Source organism: Chelonia mydas, chromosome 5 (assembly GCF_015237465.2).
Source record: "Chelonia mydas isolate rCheMyd1 chromosome 5, rCheMyd1.pri.v2, whole genome shotgun sequence".
NCBI classification, from domain to species: Eukaryota; Metazoa; Chordata; order Testudines; family Cheloniidae; genus Chelonia; species Chelonia mydas.
Window position 1 is genome coordinate 54731766 of NC_051245.2, and position 24802 is coordinate 54756567.

Genomic DNA, 24802 nt, shown 5'->3' on the forward strand with positions numbered 1-24802 from the left:
TTCTAGGGCAGCTTTGAAGCATCTCTGAAATATTTAGCTTACAAATTCAGTATTCTGACCTGTAAGAATTTCTGACCACCTGCACCTGTAGGTATCTTATGACACTGGCCCACACTTTACAGGTGTTTCCTGCACATCATTGTGAGAGTGCACTTGATTTCCTAGTGATCCTGAAAAACTGACAGGGAATGCTGCTGATCAGAAGACAACATGGCATATACTCTACCACCCACTTACCATCAATTGTTAATGCATTAAAAGTTCAAGCAAGATTAAGAGTCAGGCATGAAAATCTCTCCTCAGGAAAGTGCATGTCTGATTCTAGAATGCTCTCTTTCAAAAACAAGTAAATTATATATAATCATGTTGATGTGACTAGTCACATTTAATAAAATACAAATCAATTTATTATAAAGAGGCAGTTCATCTCTATCCCATGACAAACTGGGAACCTGCCACAAGTTGTAAAAACTTTCTCCAGCTAACAAATGAGACTCCAACATGATGCAGTAGATGGATGACAAGTAGTTCCTGAAGTTCTGCTAGGTGCCATCTTCCTTTAAAATCCTAGTGAATCTACAAGATCATCATCAGTCCATTCTTCCTAAAATGATTGGGAAGAGAGAATCATGGTGAATATCTTTATTACAAGCATACACAGTACAGTAAAAGCCGTGTTATCCAGCACTTTACCAACTGGAAAGCTCTATAAACCAGTATTTCTGATCACTGAAAGTCCAATTTATATGCCAGTTGGCACAGGGCCAGCAGGCTCCATACCTGGCTTCATGTGACTCCCCGGAACTGGCAACATGTTCCTACTGCTCCTAGGTGGAGGAATAGCCATGACAGGTTCAGGGCACAAGCTCCGAGAGGCAGTCTGGGTGCGGGAGGGCATGCAGGGTGCTGGATCTGGGCAGCATTCACCTTGGGCAGCTCCTGGTGAGATGTCCCTGCTGCTCCTGGGCAGATGCATGGCTAAGCTGCTTTGTGCCTGCCTCCGCAGCTCCCAGTGGCTGAGGTTCCCAGACAATGGGAGCTGCAGAGTCAGCTCTGTCTAGGAGCAGCGGGGACATCTCACCACCAAGATCCAGCACCACAATCCCCTGCCCCGAGCCCCCCCTCCTGCACCCAAACTCCCTCCACCTTAATCAGAATTTTTTTTACTTCCTGGCACCTCCCATTCCCCCCAACATGCCGGATACCAAAGCTTTTACTGTATATGTTCTACTATAAAGACACCAAATACTACAGGAGTAGTTGTGTTATACCTCTTAAGAATATGGAGTAGTAATTTAATATCTAAACATAAATAAAGCAATGACTAGATGGCCTAGATTAACTGTTACGTCACAAAAAACTAAGTGGAAATGTACTTTTAACACAAAGGGGGTAAAAAAACAGTAATTTATATCCTTTTAAGATACTGAACTATGCCCACAACCTCAGAAAAAGGTGCAACTCAGTTGTCACTATGTAGAACTACACTGTCAAGACTACAGTTTTACACACTCAACAGAGGCTACTTTTGTTAGTATTCATATTCTGTACACCACAGTGTGTGAACAGTACTATAGCTAGAAGCATAGCAAAGGAAGAATGGATACTTACCCCACAGTAATTCTGGTTTTTTTGGTGGTGTTGTCCACATGTGGTATGCATACTCCTGAGATCAGATTATTTTGGCCAACAGTGTCCACTGGGGCTGTGCCTGTACCCTGGATATCCTCTCTCTCTCACTAAGGACATAAAGGGCAGAGGACTCAACTTTCCCTCTCTTCCTTTGCCAATTCAGAATCCAACTTGACCAGGACTCCATCTAGGACTGTAGAATCAGGGAAGGAAGGCAGGCTGTAGAATCCTTGTGGACAACACCTTTAAGAATTACTGTAACGTATGTAACCATTCTTTCTGTGAGTTATTGTCCACATGTATTCCACTTATAGTGACTAGCAAGCAGCAACCTCAGTCAGGAGGTGAGTGCTAGAAATCCTAATTAAACAACGATTGAAGGATGGCTCTGGTAAAACAGGCAACAGATACTGAGTCCTCAAGTAACACTGGGTGAAAGCATACACCCATCCCCTTGTAGCAGCTCTGCAAGTTTTGAAATTGTTATACTCTCTCAGAAAAGCTGCAGAAGATTCCTGAGCCCAGGTGGAACAGGGTCTAAATTGCATGGATGGATCTAATCTAGCTAACTCAGAGCATGATGCAATACAATTAAATGCCCATTTAGTCAGTCTTTTGGGTGGATATTGCCTGACCTTTCACCCTATCTGTAAATGCTACAAGGAGCCCCTAACGGTTTTGTTCTGTCAAGGTAATATGAAAAAGACCTCACTACTGTCAAGGATGTGCAGTTTAGCTTCTTTGTGGTTGGAGCAGTGTGGAAAAAAGTGGCAGATGAAGTATCGAATTTAAGTGAAATTGAGATTTTTGCTAAGGCCTGAGGATCAGTGTCTTTGTAGACCACCACATATGATGGACTAGCCAGGTGAGCTAATGTTATAGCTTCTAAAAAGGCTGTTTTCATAGACAGTATATGGCAAATTGCTAAGGGCTCAAAAGGAGCTCCTATTAACCCAGCTGAAATTATATTAAGGTGCTAGGAAGAAGGGAGAACTCACACTGGGGGTAAAAAAACATGAACGTGGCCCCTGAGAAATCTAGATGCCTTAGTAATACCATAAGACATCACTGATCATCTAGTCTGACCTGATCTAGTAGGGGAATGGTGTAACCCTGAATAAGACGACATGCAAGAGTACTGCTGAACATAGCTTTATGGAGCCGATAGACATCCGTGACTGCTTTAGGGATAGAAGCCCCAGTATCTTCTATTTTGGGAGACAGGCAGTGTTGGCCTGCCCAAGCTCATCCTCCATTGAGCTGCATAGTCTTTTCTGCTCTGCATCAATATATTCTAAACTTCAGCTGAACAACTTGCTTCAGGGTAGTGAAGCCAGCATGCATGTTATCAGATGGAGGATGCAACCTCCATTCTGAGATCACATCAGGTGAAACAGGTAATGTTATGGGGGCTAAGATGATCGGTTTATGCACATACCAGAACTGCCTGGGCCAAACATGATTATTACTGTTCTGTTTGGACTCGGTGTTAGAGGGTGACTATCCACTGATTCCATTATCCCTAGAGTCCATGAGGTAAGGAAAGCATCTGACAGGGAGTTTGGGCTCAAACCCCCTCCCACCCCCACACTGAACCAAATGTTTGGCATTTTTCTGATTTATAGTAAACAGGTCTACTGTGATATCCACTACCTACAGAAGATATTCTGCAGAATAAAATTAGTCCATTCATGCTAGTATGCTAATTACTTGCTGAGGTGGTGGTCTGTTAGGTCAGATATTCTGCAAGCCTGGTTAGACAGAGAGCTACTGCTTTGATGATCAGTGCAACACCCCTAGCCCTGAGTAGCTTCTTGCTCTGAGTCTATTGACAAAACACTGATGCATGTCTATGATCACCTGGATTGTTAGTTTATGTTACATAAGAAGAAATGCTGAACACAGATGAATAGCTATGAGCTCTAGAATACTTATGAAGGGGAGTCTCTCTGGGATTTCAGAAACCTTGGTTTTGTAGGTGCTCTAGGTGAGCTCCTCCTCCTAACATGGAGGCATCTGTTGCCAACACCTTGCTAGGCAGAAGTGGAGAAAACAGTATTCCTTTGCATACCTGGAAAGGGTCCTTCCACCAACTTAACAATGGAGAGTTCTTCTCAGGGAACCTGCATCCTCATGCCTTGGAAATGTCTGTTGGGTAGATACATATTTCAAACAGGCTGGCAAGGAACATAAATGAAGTCTGGTATTCTGCAATAACAAGTGCAGGAAGCCACATGACCCAAGAGTCTGTGGCACATTCAAAGATGGCTGTAGGTGAGCCTACAAATGGTGGGTGAGGTCCACTATGGTCTGGATCCTCTCTCACAGTAAGCTCTTGCTGATCTGTAATCTAACACAGGCCCTGTGCAATCTATTCTTTGGGTTGGCAACCATGATTAGACTTCATTGATCCTGAGTCCCAGTGAGATGAAAAGACAGGATTGTTCACCTGTTGCAGTGATCATCCTAGAATTAGTCAGTCATCAGGGTAAGGCTATACCTGGATCCCTTGCTGCCTCAGGTGAGCTGCCATGACTCCCAAGCACTTGAATACACTTTGTGCTGCTGAGAGACCAAAGGACAGGACGCTACTGGTAGTGAGATGCTCCCACTTGGACTAGGTGGCAAGTGAATTGATACATGAAAATCTACATCTTGTAAGTCAAGAACTACAAACCAGTCTTGGATCTAATGAATGGATTAGAGAGGCATGGGGTTGCCATCCTGAATTTGAAACAGTGGATGAACTTGTGGAGGCAGCTCAAATCTAGAATTAATTAATTAGATACTAGCCCTACTTCTTCAGGATAAGAAAAAAAGTGGGAGTAAGACATCTTCCTTCTGAACTCCAAGGACACTTCTTCCACTGCTCTGAGATTTAGAAGAGAGTACACTTCTTGCTTTAGCAGAATCTCATGAAGGGTCCCTGAACAGGGATGCGAAAAAGTGGAGGGTTGGAAGGAACTGGAAAAATTGAATGGTTATCTCCAAGACCCAGCACTAGCGTAATAGATTCCAGGGCTCAAAAACTGAAGGAAGGGTACTGATCCTCCAGAAACTCCGTATGGCAGTCAGCAAGTCAAACTTGATGCCTTGAGGTTGTGCAGTAGATGAGGAGGCAGCAGAGGGTTTTCTGCATTTGAACCTCTGCTTCTTTCTCTGCAGCTCCTATGATCTCTGTGGACGAACAACAACGTGTCTTTTGTCTGGAGTAGTATTGTGACCTAGCCTGCTTTCTCCTAAAGACTGGCATGTAAAATAAGGAATGGAGAGTGGCTCTTGAATCTTTCAAAGAGTGCAGGGCTTCATCAGTTCTTGCATTAAAGAGAGGTCACAACTTTCAAATAGGAGGTCCCCAATAGTCTGGACTTCCTTAAGGATTCCTAGAGACTGTAACCATGAATCCCTGTTCATAGCAATGGAAGAGGCCACTGAATGGCCTGCAGTGTCCAACACATATAATGGCACCTGCAACGACGTACAAACTACCAACCGCCCCCCAGATACAATGGGCTTCACTTCATCCTTGTGTTGAGGGGGTTTTCCCAATAAATTACAACACTGCATCCCAATTATTCTGACAGAAGCACCTAGTAATTTACAATGCACAAGTACATACATGAGTAATTTTTCTTCTCAAATCTAATTTTTTTCAAAAATGTCTCTTGCAAGTTATTTTTGGGGTCCCTGCTGCCTGGACCTTTCATGCACTGCGACCGCTACCAGCGATTCAGGAACTGGTGCATGTAAAGATATTAAAATCCATCTGAAAGAACTTGCTAGCACCTCTTTGCCTTTTTAGAAGTGGGTCATCCAGCACGGAGGCATTGCCCCAACAGACACTGCTGGCCAAAAAATAAATAAAATCTGTCCACATGCCTGAGGCACATTCACACCAGTAGTGGAATACATGTGGACAATAACTCAAAGCACCACCTCCCTAGACCTGAAGGCTTGGTGGTTATCAGTATTCTAGAGTACATTATGATTTAAACAAAAAACAAAGTAAACCTGACCCACTGCAGTAGAAAAGCAAGTGATTTCTGAAATCATGACGCAGATCTCTTATTTAAAGGTCTACCATCAGGTGCTAGTTACAGCATAGCAATAAGCTTAAATGGTTCAGAAAAAAGAATCCACGTGATTTCTCTCTGCTAGTAATTGCCTCTGTTTTCTTGAAGATGTGATTTTAAACTGAGGTACAGAGCAAGAGAGTGCTGTAGATTTATTTTTAGCAATTTGTCTCATCTTTTCTTCAAGAAAATTTCACATATTAAAAACAGACAAGACACCAAAGCTTAATTTTATCAAGAACCTTTGTTCCATAAAACAAGTTTTGAACAAGTGTAACATTATGGAATGGCTCCTTTTAAAAAGATACCAATTTTTGCAGTTTTTAGTGTAGGAATATTGTTAGAAAATTAAGGCCAAGATCATCAGGAGTGTGTAGCAATTTTGGAAGCCCCACTAGAGACAGCTTGTCTTAAAAGGGGTGGGTGCTCAGCAAGAGCCAGGCCACTCTAAAGTGTCTTGCTAGATTACTAAATATCATTCACTTCTGAAAATCATGGGCTAATTTCAGCAATTCTCAAATTAATACACAACCAGTGACCGCTCAAGTTTATGAAATATGGTAAGACACCTTAACTTCCATTATAAGTCAATAACTATATGAAACAGAGGCCAGGTCTACACTAAAAATTTAGGTAGACCCAGCTACAGCGCTCAGGAGTGTAAAAACACAAACAGACAAAACAAACAAAAATCTATGCCCCTTAAATCCACACAACTCCTGGCATAGACAGCACTAGGTCAATGGAAGAATTTTTCAGGGAGGGGGATTAACTACAGCAATGGGAGACCCCTCTCCCATCGCTGTAGCAAGTGTCTACATTTGAACTCTACAGCAGTTCACGTGCAGACATTATCAGAGGGCCCTGTATTTTAGTTATAGGGCACAAACTTGCCTGTCAACATTACCCAACAGGCTTTAAATTCTCAACCATGACAGACTTCTTAAATTCCACTTAATCTAGCCAATTAAGCCTTTCACTGCTGTGGAAGCAGAGTACACTCCACCTTCTGACCTTTAATCTTACAAGAATCCAGTAAGAGCAGTGATTTCTCCATCTGTTAGCATGCAGCAGCATTATCCGAAGTGGCCAATAGGGCTTACATCCTCCCAAGGTCTTACCCTGAATATATTCTAAGAAGCCACAACTCCCACTTGTAACAAACAATTACCTCCATTCTGCTATTACTTCCCATATGGTAGTTCCTTAGTGCTACCATAACAAACCGAAATCCCTACCTCACTCCAAATTTACAAAAAAAATTGCAAGATGAGGGTAGTACAAGCTAGCCTTTAATATGTCCTTGTTTTCCTTCTGCACTCCAAGCCACTAGAACTTCATACATTCAACACAATTTGCTACCTACTTTCTGGACTGAATTCCTGTTAGCTCCCATCTTGGGAAGAGGTGACAACTAGAAAATGTCGTCAATACTGACCAGAAAAAAAAAGTATGGTACAGCTTCTAGGTGAAGTCAGTCCAGTTTCAGTCTGCTTCCCCACTGCTTCATTCTAATTTTCATAAGCTAGTTTCCAGATACCATCAAATCTGAAAATTAGCTGATTTCCTAGAGCAAAAAGACAGTACGTGGCTTGTCACAAATTACTGAACAGTGAAGCTGTATCCATCCTATTCAAACTGTATATATGAATAAATTAGTTCTTCCTATTGCATTGTTCAGTTAAATTTATGAGACAGACATCCAAAGAACAGAATAAGCCACAAGTGTGAAGAAATAAAATTAAAATTTTACCAAACCAAAATTCTTGCCAGAGCTTGGTCTAACTCAGAGGTGGGCAAACTACGGCCCGCGGGCCACATCTGGCCCACAGGACCATCCTGCCCAGCCCCTGAGCTCCCAGCCAGGGAGGTTAGCCCCTGCCCCTCCCCTGCTGTCACCCCTCCCCCGCAGCCACACCACTGCACAGGCAGCACAGCTTGCACCTGCCCACCTCCCAGGCTTTCCAATAAGCCAATCCTGCTGCTCTGAGTGGCATGGTAAAGGGGCAGGGGGAGAGGGGATAGGATAAGGGACAGGAGGTCCCAGGGGGCAGTCAGGAGACAAGGGGGGTTGGACAGGGAGTAGGGTCCTTGGGGGGGGGGGGGGGGGAAGAGAGGGCGGTCAGGGGACAAGGAGCAGTTGGGGCTGGATGGGTCCGGGGTTCCAAGGGGGGCAGTTGAGGTGGGAATGGGAGGGGGCGGAGACCAAGCTGTTTGGGGAGGCACAGCCTTCCCTACCCGGCCCTCCATACCATTTCGCAACCCCGATGTGGCCCAAGGGCCAAAAAGTTTGCCCACTCCTGGTCTAACTCCTCAGGGTACAGGCTAGCAAAAAACAAGGGATAACATATTCCACTGAAGGGAGAGAGATGTTGAAGAGCAGTACATAAACTCCGTTTGGCCAACAAAGCCATGTCAAGCCCCTCTCAGACTGACTACCACTTTAACTTACGTCCCAGAGATTTGTCCTGGCCACAAACCCTTTCTATAAGTTGTGATGGAAATAGGCTAGAATGTATAAGAAATTAGGAGGCATGTTTTTACTGTTACTGTAAAACATCCAGACACTAAATAGCCATTTTTGAACTGCTTGGTTTGTGAAATGTTCACTACCTGAAAATTTCCAGAACATGTTTTAACAGTATTAACAAACTACCATTCTTGTTAGTGATTAGAGAAAATATGAACAGTGCTTCTGCAACATGTCTACTAACCTCATCCATTTTAGATTTCTTTGTAATATATTCATCATCTTCATAGCCCTTCCTCTTCTTTCTAGCTCCCCAAAGAAAAATACAAGATGTTTAAACATTTGAGAAAAAGTTCAGCTCCAATACTAGCTTCTTTTTCTTCCTTATCCTTGGCATTTTTAAGTTGGATCTCTGTTTCACATATTTCTTGAATACAAAAATGCAATTAGAGTTTCACTAATGCTGGAAGTTTCTCGCCACTTCACTTTGCTACCTAAAAGCAAAGTATTAGATCTTACATGGAATAGTGTAGTTTTACAATCTGCACAAAAAGACTCAAGAAAAGGCATATATTTTACACAAATTTGATTAAAAGGATCTCTAAGCCCTTGATAAACAGATTGTTAACTACACCCTATTACGCAAGTGTTAATAACCATTTTTTAGATAGGTTAAACGGCACACAGAGGTAATTTGCTTCAGGTGCCATGATAAGTCAGTGGCCAGAGTGGAGAATGAACCCTGGAGTCCAAGCCCCTACTTTAGCAACTGTTAGTGATATTGTTTTTCACATTAAACATTTTATTTTACAAACAAGTACAATATTCAGTCTAATAAATTAAACCAATTTTCATGTGAATATGTTATACAGTGCAAGGAAAATTAACGTTTTATAAAAGCTAACATATCACTGCAGAAAGTGACAGTTCCAACTGGCAGTGTATGAAAGCAGAAAAGTCAAAACTCCTTAATGCTCCAAATTTCTACTTACAAGTTTGCATTAAGAGCAAGTTCTGAGCTGTGACATTTCTCTAACTTCTGCTTTAGAGCGGCAACCTCCTCAGGCCGTGGTGGTTCATACTTCTTTATGAGATTTTTCATGCCTATAGAGGTAACACCACAACTTTTCAAAGTAATGAATTAGTTGCAATAAGTTTATTAACTTACAAGAATGTTGTGAGAATTATCTCAAGAGTCAGTGGCATAGCCAAGTTTAGAACTCAAGAGCCCCTGTCTCACAGCCCTGATTTAGTCCAATAGACTAGACCAAGGGGTTTCAAACACATGACCTGCGAAGTTATTTGCTGCGGCCTGCCAAGCTCCCCCCCCGGGAGTTATTTCCTGGTTGCCAAGGTTACACACACCCCCGCCCAGTGCCCCACGTCCCCGCTCCTCTGCCTACCTCCAGGCGCTTCCTGCTGCCAAACTGCAGCGTGGCAGCGCTTAGCGCTTTCTAGGAGGGAGGAGCGGGAGCTGTGTGCTCAGGGGAGGAGGCGGAGAAGAGCCGGGACAGGAGCAGGGACTTTGGGGAAGGGGTTGGAAGGGGCGGGGCTTTTGTATCTTTGTATGAAAAGGTGTCAGTGATGTGGCCCTCGGGCCAATATACTAGTCCTCATGTGGCCCTCACGGTGATTTGAGTTTGAGATCCCTGGAGTAGACTCTTCAGTGTACTAAGCATAAGATAATGATTCAAACCACAGTTTGATTTTGGAAAGATCTAGTCAAATCAGAACAGTTTATAAAGAATTTGGTGGCACAATTTGAAGGCCCCTTCAACAGGGCCATCTCCTCTTGCCTTCATAATCTAATGAAGGTATCAAAGCTAGCTTTTCAACAGGTATCAAGAAGCTGCAATAGTACATGCACCGCACTACGGACCATTTTAATTAGATCGAACGCTTACCAGATAAAATCCTTTTATCTGTCAAAGCAAATATTAGGTAATTGAAAAAAGAAAAAAGGAAGACTTCTTTCAAATGGCTTCATAAACAAAATCTCAGCTTAGAAAAACCACAAAATACTCTTAAATTTTAGAAAACTCAAGATTACATGTATAAGAGTCTTAACTGTCACTTTATGTCAGAGGATTTATTCTAAGTAGTGTCAAGATACAGTGTAAGCTCAGAGCAAAGAACTACATTGAAACTAGTTGGCATCATGATTCTGGATTTCCTCAAGGCTAAGTGATAATGCAGAGCGAGCATTACTATACTAGAAAGTGTAAGGAAATGTTGATAATGTATAATGTGGAAAGCAACAAGTAAGTTAAAAATAAAGATCAGTCTCAATCCTGTTAAAATACACTAAAGTGATCATCTTTCAGCAAGCATAAGAGAACGAACAGGGACTTATTTTTACCATTACCAGATTGCCGTACCACTGGTATGTTTGCTTTTTTTAAATACAATGTATTTACTTATTTTGTGTGTGTCCTAGCCTGAAGGCAAGTTTCCCATGAAAATATATGATGGCTGGAGTGTTTACACACACACAAAAGGGGAGGGAAAGGAGAGGTTCATTCACATTTTTTTTACATTAGAAATATCTAGCCTGGAAGACACTTGTGAAATAACAGTCTCACAAGGGCCAAGAAATTGAAAGTTCAGCAACTGAGAGGTGAAGGACTTTTTAATCACTGAAATCTTGACTGTTTTTAACATTTAACTTCAATGACTAACGTTTCGGAGAAAAAGTCTTTGTTAAGGATTCAACACACAAACACCCTTTCCATTAAGGTATGACAGCTAACAATATGCATCAAGGCACGCAATGCGTTCTCTAGCAAAACTGGACTTGACATGGATGTTTTTAAGTAAAAGAAACAGAAAAAATGCTTAATCCCCCTTCCACGCCTTCTTTATATATCACAAAGTTAATAAAAGGAAACAAGAAGAGTCTTAAAAGACTAAACCTTTACAGGTCTCTATTAAACTTTTAAAAGTTATTTAGCTTAGAAAATGTACCCTCTAGTGGCACAAGCAGTAACCCGCAGGTTTCTGCAAACTTGAAAAGTGGGTAAAAGCAAATTGCTTGCATTTCTTCCAAGTTAACAGCAACTAAGAAAATATTTCACCCAAATTCAGAAGTAGCAACAACAGCAGATATCAAAAGTAATGCTCTCACTTTTCAAGTGTGGGGTCAATCCCCAAGACCTTGATACAGATAAAAATACTGAGGCTCAGTGCATCATTAGACTCTTATTTTAATTTCATATTTTTATATAGAAAACTAGGTTTCAAATTTTTTTTTTTTTAGCTGCTAACTAGTTCATTTTGTGACCCTTTTTTCTATTAAGCTTGCAACAATTTTGAAGTGAGGAAGATTGGTATAGTGTGTGTCTGGGGTAGCGTGTGTCTGAAGAAACACAGCTACATAAGCTTGTCCATAGTAAACAAACCTGCTCCAAAGCCACCTCTTAAATATTTAGTTTGGGGAAAAAAAATGCACACTTCTCAGCACAATGTTTACTTACATTTCATTCCATCTAGTAACTGGGACAGAGATGTTCTGTTTTCTTTCAACAGAAGACATTCTGATAAATAGCTACAAAAAAGTAAGAAAAATGTGGAATTCTAGAGTTAATACAATAAATGATTAATTCAACACATTCTTCATAGCTGCACCACTGTTATTAATGTAAATGAGAAAGTGTCAAGTTCTGACTGTTAGAGCTTTATGATGTTAGCAACATGACTGAACAAACTTGTTTTCTATAGTAAAATATTTTTTTCCCCTTGCATAAATAGCTAAATCTAACACCATTAAGAGACAGGCAGATGGGTTTAAAAATTGAACTGCTACTAAAAAAAAATCATGACCTTTAACGTTGCAATAATAAGTAAACTAAATCTTCCCAAATCTGTAGACAGGTAGCTCTGAGGCACGTCCTTTCATCTCACTGGGGTACTGACACAAGTCTATGTTGATGATTTGTTTGTTTTTTTAAAGTCACTATTTCATTACTGATCACAAAGAGAAACATTCAGTTTATCTAGCTATCCATTCTTGAAGTGTAGTATTTATATAGACACATTTCTACTGTGCCAATCACAATGGTATTATTGGCAGATAGCAAATATTGTTCCAGTGTTAATGTAGGACTCTGAAACTTAATCCGCTTATGTTTGGCAAGTTATAAAATAGCTCAGAATGAACACCACATGAACTATGACCCTTCTTTTCTCACTTCAGAGCAACATTTTTGTCCCAGATCAAATGACAGTTTATGCTTTAGTACCCTCTATCTTGCTCCAACGTTCAACAAAACACTGCAAAAATAGAAAGTAAAGGGATAGATCAGTTGTCCTGAAACTGCAATCCACGTGAGTACCATTCATATTACCAATACTCCGGATGTTACTCTTTGTAGGTTAGAAACTAAAAACCAATTTGTTTCTCTTAAAACGGACTTTGGACAGAAGTTACAGCACTTGTAAATAAATAGTATGTAAACAAAGGACTCACAAGGTGAATTTAAACAGTTTGAACTAGCTTAAAATTCAGGTAAAAACTATATTTTGGGAATTTACCAATGAAGCAGGAAGCAATCTAGTGTAGAGAGGGAAGACTTACAGCAGTTCCAGTGCTATTGGACTACAATAATATTTTACAATTACATAAGATAGCATCTGCAGGAATGGTGGGTAGGCATTATAACCCCATTCTACAGGTGGTATAACTAAATTGAGATTTGAAGCAATCTTTTAATTAAACACTGGGTGTAGAGGGTAAGTTATAGCTCTACCACAACAGTGATCTGGTGACATGCAGAGAATCAAGGCCAGGCAATGGAAGAAGCATTGCAATAGAATTCAGGACCTCCTAGCTCTGCGCAATATTACTGTAGGCCATGAAACTGGGATATATCACGCCTATCAAATGGAAACATTCGAACATTTTTGTGCTTCCTGAGAAAACACATCAGTTTGTATTAAAAAATACATACCTATGATCACGTTACTTGTCCCCTCCCATATCATTCTCCTCTTACTCAAACTGCTTTTTGTTCAAACTTAAAACAAGAGATTCACTTTAAGACAACATTCAAACATGGGCAGCCCAAAGAGTGAAATTTCTGGAAGTTATGAGTGATCAAAGACGGGGTTATAGTGAAAGCCATTCTGCACTCTGAGCTACAGTGGTCCTGACCTGCGGCTATTACAGTAAGTAGTCACATTCAAGGTATGAGGCTATGACATAACCCGATACTCAAGGGCACTGTGAGGCATAAGACAGAAAATTGCCACACAATTAGTACAAGTATCCAATGTAGCCAATTTTTTTAGAATATCTAGAAGTACCTGGTTTAAGAGATGTTTTAATCTCCCTCTTTTCCCCCATTAAAGTTTACCCCCTAAAGTTTCAAAACTTGCTGAATCTTTAAGTTTATATGTAATGTTTGGAAACTCCCCCTTTTAACTCTCAGTTGACACACACCATGGAAAATCAACGATGGGGCATTCTGCCAACTGGACTGCCACTGTCAATTTAATTGACAATTGATCAGCAAAACAATGCCAGTACTTTAAAGATTTTAAAGGACTTAAGGTATGTCTACACTGTAATAAAATACCCGCAGCTGGCCCATATCAGCTGACTCTGGCTCACAGGGCTCTAAAATTTCAGTCCCAGAGCCCAGGCTCTAGACCAAGCACCTAGACAGCAATTTTGTAGCCATGCAACTGACAAAGCCAGCTGCAGCTGTCTTACTGCAGTGTGGACATACCCGTAGCCCTTTCTCTAGTCTGTTTCCATGTACATAGAGCAGAAATACTACCCAGAGGCAATGGTTAGAGTTCTTGTAAGTTTTAGCTACTGCTGGCTAAGAGAACCTTTGGTTCTCACCAAAGCCAATGAGAATCAAGAATGCTCAGACTCTTCAGGATCAGGCTGAAAGTCTGTAGTGCTTTAACTGGGCCATATGAGATACAGTTGGAGGTAGCAAAGATTCAGGGAATATTAAAAACCAAACACCTATTTCTTATCTAGTGGAACATCCTGTTTCCAACAACAAAAGAAAAATAAATAGTGATACTTCACCATTTGAAACAGCCAGTTAAGTGCCTTGTTTCAGAGACTATCTATTCCCTATGAGTCAAGTACATAGGTATACATCTGCATAAAGATATCTAGCACCTGGAACAAACAAATTAATCCAAGCAGCAAAATCAGTCATTTAAGTCAGACCTGTGCAAAAAACCTACCTTTCCATATTAATTCCTGCCCTGGAAGCACTAGATAAGATGGCAGTGAGAGCTATTTGTGAAGGTGTAAATAGAAGATAGGCATCTGTCAGAGCTACTCGATTGAGAAAGTCATCAGCTGTTTTCCTCAAGACCTCAGGATTCTCCAGCAATGGATAACGAGTCTAGAAAATAAATATTCAGGCATTACTTCTGCTGTATTTTAATCTAATTGATACATGACCTCCATGTAAAATTGTTCCTGTTCTTCTGTATGAACGTTTGATATATGAATCAAAAGGACATTTTGAAAAACAAAGTCTAAGAGAGTATCTTATTCTAAAAGCTACCCTGAAATGTTTAGTGACCACATATAAAAGCAGAGATGTTTCAATTCAGATGTGTTCCCACTTATTACAGTATAAATCCAAGACTTTCTAGGATACATTTTACATTAGAGAATGACAAAAGATGAATGCAAATTCGGTGTATGACACATGAGATTTCCCCCACACATGCTAAGTTATTGTATACTGAATATTTTAATATGAAGACTGATCTGTTAACCAGAAGCGTCATACAGAGCTTCCCCTCCCGCCCCATTCTAGCATATTTTGACTCAGAGGTTCTCAGACTTCACTGCACCATGACCCCCTTCTGACAACAAAAGGCCTGAGCCTGCCCGAGCCCGCCGCCCCGAGCCCAAAGCCCCACTGCCCCGGGCGGGAGGGCCTGTAACCTGAGCCCTGCTACTCAGGGCTGAAGCCCTTGGGCTTCGGACCCAACACTGGGCAGTGGGGCTTCGGGCCCCAGCAAGTCTAACGCCAGCCTTGGCGACCCCCTTAAAATGGGGTCACGACCCACAGTTTGAGAATCGCTGTTCTAACTTATTTTAAAAAATGGACAGTAATACTATGGTCCTTCAATTCAAAAGTCTCACATTTGACCAAGTTTTTCTCCAAAAATACTAGCAGCCACATAACCTCCGCAAATTTGATCCACTACAAAATGAGGCCCCAGCCAATCCCCACTACCATATTATAAAATGAAGTTAGCAAGCCTATTTATTTTAAAGAATATTAATAAGTACCTAACTTGGTACCGAGTTTTTAGTAGTACAGCAAGGAGAAAGACAGTAATTAAATTATTACCTTCAAATCAATTAAAAATCCCTCAAATGGTCTATAAGGGTTGTGCACTATAAGATGGAAGTTCAGCTGCTGAATAAGTAGTAATTCATATTCCAAAATCTGTTCAAGAGCCTTCTCCTGACCTGGAGGGTTCTCTCGAAGGTTACCAACAAACTGTGCACTGGACACATTAAATTCATCTACTTTACATGCCAAGAATGCACATGTTAACCTTGGAAAAGAAACATAATAAACATAAATTTAGTTCTGTAGCATGCATCATGCTGTTATCATACAGACTTTCTGGTTCAGAGTCTGTATTTCCCCTTTTTGAAAGCAAGAAGTGTTTTGAAGAATACAATAACCTATTCCCAAAAGGAAAGTGATGAAAATTCATTATTCAGGTTCTTGTTTTATATGAAACAGGTAAAAGTCCTGACTCATGTGCTTGAGCTTTCATAAGTTACTGGATATGACAATATTGACAAACATTAAAAGTAAAATTCAAAGCGTCCCAATTACTCACATTATTATTCGAGGGTGATACTCCATCACTGAGTTATTGAGGTAAAAACGTTTGAAGTACATAGTCGCTGTTCCCTAAATATAAAGAGTCAGTAAGGCCCACTTGAGCAAAACAGCACAAACCGCACATAGGTAATGTTCAACACACAGAATGTACACATTTAAAAAGACACAAGGCACATTTCAACACTCCATTGGGGCAAGTCTATCTATCTAAGTTACTTATCTGCCCCCAACCCCATTCACCATAAAATCAGCACCTCGCCACCTTTAACATATTTATCCTGAATAATCCTGCAAGGCATTGTTACACCTTGCACCCTGCCCACACAAAAAATAAATAAATAGGGTGTGTAAGTACACACATGGAACTGAGGCACAGAGAGCTAGATCCACAAAAGGACCTAAGGGCCTGGAACTACTTAACTGATAAACAATCTACTGGACAGTGGAATCCTCAGCCCTGAATAAGGTGCCTAGGCTCCCCATAAAATGCCTGGGAGAGTTAGACACCTAAGAAACGAATCCGTACAAGCCAGCAAGCTGAGTGGTGAGCAATCTAAGCTAGTCAGTGGAAAATACAGAGGCAAAGGGCAGAAGCTAAGTCCAACCCTTCAAAGAGACATAGGCACCCAACTCTAGACTGAAGGGGCACCTATCTCAGCTCAAGATTTATAGCCATGAACCCTCCCTTGGATTTAGGCTCTTAAGCCAGGTGAGCACTCTCTCACAGAAGACAACCTCACATACAGTGGGCTCCCATCCATTGTAGTCAATAGCCTCAAGGAATGCCTGTTTTGAACAGGGATTTGAACCCAGGTCTTCCACCTCACAAGTAAATGCCCTAACCACCAGGCTATTTGCTAGAATGGAGTAAGCTCTCCTGTTGAAGCTGTTCCACTTGGTATAAATAAATATTACTTGGATCAGAGAAGAAAAAAAAACTAAAACATGCAACTGGTGGTTAAGCCACTCCCATATGATGTGGGAGAGCTGGGTTCAAGTCCCTAGTCTAAAAAATAAGTCATTTATACAGAGTGGAACAACTTCTACAGGAGAAGTTAAGAGAAGCTTATCCCAGAAGACCTAAAAAAAAAACTTAGTGATCAGGACACTCACCTGGAATGCAGAAGACCTACGTTCAAGGTCCTACTACAAATCAGACAAATCTCCAACATCCTGGGGGAGTGCTATAACCGCTTGGCTATTCGGACATACATACATCCATCCACCCACCCCTAAAAGTCTTGACCTTTGCTCTTTTGTGCAGATTAGGCCTGCTCTGAGAAAACTGGGCCAAACAGATAAACCTAGGAATCAGAGAAACACCTAGTTTAAGAATCTCAGCAGAACTGGGAGCAAGCTTAAGGTAGAAAGCTGATCAGTGCATCACAACAGTTCTGCACATGTATACTGACAGAAACTTTGGCATCTTGGATCATTGGACACCTAAAGGATTAGGAAGCAGCTGAACAGGAGTTTTGTGAATGTCAGAAGCCTCTAATTTTGGACTTAGGTGCCTAAATCTCCTTGTGGATCTAGACCTGAGTGACTTGCCCAGGGTCACAAAGGAAGTCTGTGGAATAACAGTGAACTGAACCCAGATCTCCCAAAGCTCAAAATACTGCCTTAATCATTGGACCATTAGTCCTTTCTATCATTTCACATCCGCATCTTGATAAAACACATTGACATGCAATCCAGTATTTTTTTTCCTATTTACTCCATCATGTGTCTATTGCTATTCAGTTTTTCTTTAGATGTTTAGCTACAATGTTAATTTGCAAGAGTTCAGATTTCTCCAAATTCAGGCAGGTGGACAACAGTCATTCTAGAAAACACAACGTCATTAATTCTAAACCAAAGCCACATCTTCACTACCTGCCGGACAGTGATCAACCTATCGGGGAGGAGTAAGCGGAGTCCACGGGGGAGCCACGGTCGACTCGCCGCTGTGAGGACGGCCAGGTAAGTCGAACTAAGATACGCAATTTCAGCTACGCTATTCGTGTAGCTGAAGTCGAAGTATCTTAGTTTGAAACACTCCCCGGGGGGGGAATAGTCAGGGGGCAGTCAAGGGTGGGGAGCGGGGAGTTGGATTGGGGTGGAGGTTCTGGTGGGGCTGGATAGGGGGCAGGGGCCAGGCCAGGCCACGCCTCCCCCAGCCTTCCCTATCCGGCCCTCCATACAATTTCTGAACCCGATATGGCCCTGGGGCCAAAAAGTTTGCCCACCCCTGCCCTAAAATCTCTATCCCCCACTGTTTAGTTTCAGAATATTTCATCTATGAATCATGAAAAGCTTCAAGCTATAGTTTGAGAAGCAGTGCCCTGGATGTGAGAGAGGATATGCTTTAAAAAAAAAAAAAAAAAAAGCTACTAGGTTTCTAGAATAAACCCTAGAGGGGTTTACCTTTGTTGCATTTAGCACAAGTATGTGACATAATAAAGTGTGTCAAGCCCAGAATTAGACTGAAATTCAGATTTAGAGTTTTTTCTTTCAGTCTTGAATTCATTTCTATCATCAAATTTTGGTTTTGTAGGAGAAAACCTAGCTCTTTATATGCAATAATCTAGGACTATAACAGGTGCCCTGGAGCTAGATTCATTAAAACTGGTTCAGGAAGGTGTAACTTTCCCTCTCTACTAGCAAGAGCACTTTTTCCCCAGGAGATGGTCAACCTAAGCAAGAACAGATTAAAAACCTGCCAGAGACTCTTCTGGCCCAAACCAACTCCCAATAAAAAGCAAAAAAACCACACACAAGAACAAAAATGCACATTGATTCTGGATTAGTCTTTCTAATACCTGTATCCATGATGCCAATCAAGTCAGACCCTCAACAAGGAAAAAATCCTCCCAGAGTTGGAACAAACAAAAAAATCTTGCAATACACACACCTAAAATAAACCAATGAGGGAAGTGCCAAGGGCCCCACGGGCACTCCGCCTCCTCCTCTTTTGGTGGCTGCAAGGATCAAGTCCTTTTATTCCCCACAAACCGAACCTGTGGAAAGATGGGCCAAGTGCCCCTCCCCACGGTGCTGGAGATGTGGGTCTCTCAAGAGAGGGGCGGTTTGCAAAGGAAAGGCAGCGTCCCTACATTTCTGTGCGGCAGACCGATCAACCGTACACAACTCACCACCACGGATCTGGGCATGGCAGGTTTGAACACGGAGCAGAAATCCAGCAGTTTCTTCTCATAATATTTACAGATTATCAGCTCCTCCCGGGGCTCCAGAAGCAGCGAGTCGCTCTGCCGAGCCTGCGGGAGAACACGGGCAGCTTCACCGCGGGCCGGGACCCTGCCGCTGCTCCGGGCGCCGCCCGCAGCAGCAGAGACTGCCGCCTCCACCGGGGCCGCCGCAGGAGGGGCGGCGGGATCCAAGGGACACTCCCGGGCCTCGCCCAGACCCGCTGCTTGGCGCAGCTGTTGCCCGCACCCTGCCCCCTTCGCAGCCTGGGGGGAGCCGCGCCGGGCACCCGGGACTCGCCGACAGCTGCAGCCACAGGGCTCCCCCGCGCCCGGCTCCCCTGCGACAGTGTCCCCCGGGACCGACCCCTCCGCCCCCGGACGACGACGGCCCCATCCCGAGCCCGGATGCTGGCTCTGGCTGTGCAGGGACGCGGCGGGGCCGTCGGTACCTTTCCGCAGGCCACCGCTTTGCAGCGGAACTGGCGGTTGGCGTCGGCTCGGCAGCGGCCCAGGTCCTCCTCACTGCGGAAGGTCCAGTGCCGCCTCTGCGTGCTGCTGTGGTACATCCCGGCCGCGGCCAGCCGACCACCGCTCGCCAACCGGCACCCGGAGCGCGTGCCCAGCTCCCCGAGAGCGCGCACGCCACTAACCCCACCGGACGCTCTTTCAAGCCAAGCCCCGCCCCTAGCGCGTTACCCAAATCCGACATATCCCAGCATTTCTCGCGCCACTGTGGGTCCCAGCGTGTACTGTGGTTGGGTGAAATCTTCTCCCACCAAACTCTGCAGTCCCAGCTTGCACTGCGGCCCCAGGAAAACTACAATTCCCGGGAGGTGCAGCGACATAGCTAGTGGTAGTTCCCAGCGTTCCGTGCTTTAACCGGAGGCAAGCGGCCCCTCCCAGCCGGCAGTGAGCGAACACTGCATGCTGGGAGTTGTAGTCTCTACAGTTTAGAGGTAAAGGTAAACACAGTCTGGCTTTGAAGTGCGAGTGTGGTCCCGCGCGAGCAATCCACCTCCACTAGGGGATTAGCTCCGAGCGCGGCTGCCAGCGCTGGGAGCCTGTCCACACTAGCGCTTTAAAGCGCTCTGACTTGATGTGCTCAGGGGGGTGATTTTTCACCCCCCTGAGCCAGCAAGTTAGAGTGCTACAAAATGTAAGTGTAGCCAAGCCCTTATAAGGCCCTGCAGTCAGAGCCGCTCTTGGTGTGGCACCCTCTCCCTGTCTTCATGACCCAAACAGGAGTTTGGGGGGGTGTTCAGAGCTGGAGGTTGGGGTGCAGAGTGGCGCTGTAACGGGGATAAGAGAGGTGGTGAAATAAAAGGGAGAAAGGGGGAACAGTAGAGATACCCTCAGTTACAGTAGATAGGTCTTTTTCACAAGCACCCAGGGTCTGTCACTTGTGAAGTGTCTATCCGATCCACTCCCACCTATGTATGTGTGTATGCAGGGAAAGAAGAGGAGAGAAACAAAGCTCTTAGAAAACACAACCAGTTTATTTGGGAATAGCAACAAAGATAGGAAAAAAGGGGAAAACTATTAACCATAAACAGATAACAAATGGTTGTGGTTGCTCCTATGGGTATTAATTCCGGGCCCCAAATACCCCCCTCATGGTAACAAAGTAAAATAAAGGAAACCAAAATACCCCAGTACTTCCCTCACCGCTGCAGCCTCACATTCAGCAGGTCAATGGCTTTACGATGGAGGCCCAAAATATGCAAATGATCAGTTTCCAATGCAAAATGTCTTCCCACTAAGTAGATTTTGAAGCATACAATAGCAAAAACTGTTGCCAAGAATACTAGCTCAATCTCTGAATATTTTGCTTCCGTCAGGGTGATAGTACGGGATGCAAATATAACTGGTCATCCCTCTTGGAGCAGAATTGCACTTAGGCCCCAATTGCATGCTTCAGTCTGAATCACCATGGGCTTTCTTGGATTAAAATAAGCATGAGATTACATTGGAGAGAAGGCTTGATGTAAGGTTTCAAAACCCTGCTTTACCTCTTTAGTCCAAACCAATTGTCCCTGGCCCTGGGTTACATCTCACAGTGGTTTGGCAAGGGTACTAAAATGGGGCAGAGCACAGCCACCTATGTATTGAGCTAGACGAAGGAACAAATGTGAACTCCTATGGTCAGTGGGTAATGGTAGCGAAGCAACGTTTTGTAGCTATTCAGGGGTTGGTTACGTTTAATCCACCAACAGAGAATGCCCTAGAAACTCTACAGCATCTTTTGAAAAACTGCACTTGGCCACATTCAACTTTATGCCAGCTTGTTGGAGTCGTGTTAGCACCTGATCCAGAATAGCATTATGCTCAGGAAACATTTTAGCAAAGATGAGATTGTCATCCAAATAATAACATGTACTCTGGATATTATCAAGTTGCTGAGATATATCAGGAGCAGAAACTAAACCAAAACGGAGTCGTTGATAGCAGTGTCTCCCAAACAACATGCTGAAAGTCAGTAACAACTGCGAACTTTCAGCCACAAGTATTTGCAAATAATCGGACCAGTAATCCAACACAGAGAAAATCCAGGATCCACGTATCTGGCATCTCACCTTTTTGAAAGTAGGCAATTGAAACTGTTTATTATTTATTAAGTGCCCTAAAATCTGTGCACAGTCGAATGTCCCCATTCTTCTTGTATACAATCACTGTGGATGAGCTCCAATCTGCAGGCCCCTCCCCCTCCTGAATGATACCATTATCTTTCATATGCTGCAGTTCTGCTCAGATCTTGTCCACAAGTGCAGGAGGTACATGACGTGCAGACGGTGCAAAGTGTTTGGAAGTTGAATCCTACTGCAGAGAGTATGCATATCTGGTGGACAGACCATTGTCACTGTTAAAATAAATCTTGACAGGTTTCAGAGTAATAGCCATGTTAGTTATACCAATTGTTAGAGGGCTTATTCCTTCACACTCCCACTTCCCTGGTCCTTCTCGCATGAACAGAGAGCAACAATACCCAAAGTCCAAAGGTGCAAACAATTCGATGTTTATTGGGGTGAACTTCCAGCAAGTTTAAATCCAAGTTCTTTTTTCCTTATTTTCGAATCCCAACTTACTTCCTGTTTTCCCCTAATTTATATAGTAATATTCTCAGCTATACCTTAGCCAATCATTTTACTGAAATTTACCTAACCAATCCTAACATATTGTAACATGATTAGCTAACCAATTATATCCCACCACCTTCATTAGTTTACACCCAGCAAAATTAATTATACAGCAGACAGAAACAATCACTGAACCAGACAGAGACCATGAAAATAAACAAGAGCAAAGTGGGAACTATAATGACAAAACAATATAGAAGTGAGGATTTCACAACTATGTCTATATAGACATAAGGGTTTCCCAACTTTCTCTATTGATAAATGAGTTCTTACCAAACAGAAAACTATCAAACTAAATTTCCTTTTACATCTTCTAGGCTCTTTCCTTTATCTGGAGATGATAGATTGGATCACCTTCCTAACAGCCCCAGATTATTTCAATACGGCTGCTTTGAAATGTGTGAGGACATGACCATACTTTCCAGCTTATGGCTGCTGTCAGTGCTTAGGCAAAGTCCTTAGCTTAAGAACAGGGCCTCAGACTGTCACAGTGAGAGAAGGCCCTTACACAGAGCAACAGTGATTTTGATTCTTTCTTTTATACCTCTATAACTAGCTAAATAATAAACATATACCTAAATTCTTAAAGTATAGGCCTTTACAGACAGGCCTGAATATCTATATTCTGACACCAATCATAAAAATATCCCTGAGCACAATCATGATAACATTCCCAAATTCACAGTCCTGGGCCGACCACCACAAACAACACGGAAACTCAGATATGGTTTTATTGTGCTGCTGGCGAGCTTCAAAAAGTGTTTTCCTCTTTAGTGGAACAGTCCAGCTGAGGTGCTGCACAGCCACATCAAAGGAGGATTTGGGCTCCGGGAGTCCATCATTGCCATCATGGCCATCATGGCCTAAGCAGTTCTGCAACAAGGGTAGCCTTGCAGCCTCAGACCGTAGCAGGATCTGCACTTAGTTCCAAAAATTCCAAATAAAGTACCGCCACTCAACAGCCAAAGAATGAGTAGGCAGCATGGTCTGCAGAAGCACTTATCACCATAAAGTTATGTTCTGATGCACCCCAGGACAGCAATCCTAACACACAAGGAAATTGACACAAAACATGCAGGTAAGTGGTCAATCAAAACATGTAATAACCATGAACCAATTAAGTCAGCAACAGACTGAACAAAATAAACAACGGTCCAAATGGCAGTTATGTAGCAGCAAGTCCTGAGTAACTACACACAGCTAGTACTATGTACTACTCCTGGGGGAATTCTGCACCACTGCACAATGCAGAATTTTGCAGAAATTAACGTGCACACAGAGTTTCCTTTCCCCCACAGAAATGGGCTGCAGTGCTACTAGCCACCACTAGGGGTCACTGGACTCAACAGAGCCCAGCTTGTACACAGAGGACACTACTGGGGGAAGGGAGAGGGAGTTAGAGAGTTCCTGGCAGTTGCAGTTCCCAGAATGCCCTGAGGGAAGGAGACAGCTGTGCATAGGAAACTCTGTGCAAGCCTGGGACCGAGCATCAGGCTGTTTCTCCCTCTGGATCCCTGGGTTCTGGTGGGGAGGGGGATGGGTGTCTGGGCATGTGGGGGTTGCAGCTGGGCTCTGGTGCATGTATATGGGTATCTGGGCTGGGGGCAGGTATGGCTGGGCTCTGGAGAGGAAGATGCTCCGGTGTATTGGCTGGTGTGGGGCCCTCAGGTGGGCCCTGGGAGAGAGGGGTTGTGGGTGTCTGGTGCCCCAACTGGGTTCAGGGTGGGGAAATGGGGCACAGAAACAGGAACTGGGTTGTCATAGGGGTTTCTTTAACTTTCTACTCCCGGGGGAATTTTTGTGCGTGCCTGTATTGTTATAGACATACTTGCTGACAGGTATTTTGAAATAAATTACAAAAATAATTGAAACTAGTATGAATATGTAGTGTTATTTTGACATAAAATTTTCAGAATTAAAAAAAATTGTGTGCAGATTTTTAATTTTTTTGGCACAGAATGCCCCCAGGAGTAATGTACACACCAGTCATCACATAGGAAGAAAAAGATGATAGAACACACATGGGAAAGTAACACAACTCTAGCCTATTTAAAATATTAATTTTTGAAAGAGAGTTAAAGAAAAGGGGAGATTTGGGGTAAGAATAGACTAAAAACAGAAAGTGCTATATACAAGAAGAGAAATGATTAGAGGGCCAGATTCTGATACCCTTTTTTGTATTAGGTAGCAACGTACTCCCTGAGTAGTCAGAGTTCAGAGGGACTTCTTACCAAATAAAGTTCTATTTTATATGAGTAAAGGAAAAGAATCTGGTCTAGTGAAAGCAAATGGAAGAAGAACAGAAAAGAAAACACAAGACAAGAAAAGGCAAAAAATACAGACTCTTTAATAAGTGAATTGTGTTTTAATGTATACTTGTTACCAAAGGAACATTAATGTTTGTTTTTAGGCATATGACAGATTAGCAGGGCATGTGTTTTGAAAAATAGTGTGTGACATG

At 42.8% G+C, this 24802-nt stretch overlaps 1 protein-coding gene across 3 annotated transcripts; it reads right to left on the reverse strand.

Moving 5' to 3' along the window:
- Positions 1 to 389: 389 nt before the first annotated feature.
- On the reverse strand, positions 390 to 19913 carry CCNH (cyclin H). Of its 3 annotated transcripts, XM_037903191.2 has the most exons (10): positions 19657 to 19910; positions 19154 to 19276; positions 16015 to 16088; positions 15510 to 15720; positions 14380 to 14543; positions 11649 to 11719; positions 9168 to 9279; positions 8420 to 8480; positions 3704 to 3780; positions 390 to 604 (listed from the first exon to the last, which is right to left on the reverse strand). In XM_037903191.2, exons 1-9 carry the CDS (start codon positions 19771 to 19773, stop codon positions 3727 to 3729), a joined length of 987 nt encoding a protein of 328 aa, XP_037759119.1. In that variant the 5' UTR covers positions 19774 to 19910; the 3' UTR covers positions 390 to 604; positions 3704 to 3726. The 3 variants fall into 3 exon arrangements, with proteins under 3 accessions (XP_037759119.1, XP_037759120.1, XP_037759121.1); XM_037903192.2 differs by lacking the exon at positions 3704 to 3780 and having other exon boundaries at positions 19657 to 19912; XM_037903193.2 differs by lacking the exon at positions 390 to 604 and having other exon boundaries at positions 3704 to 4809; positions 19657 to 19913.
- Positions 19914 to 24802: the final 4889 nt, after the last annotated feature.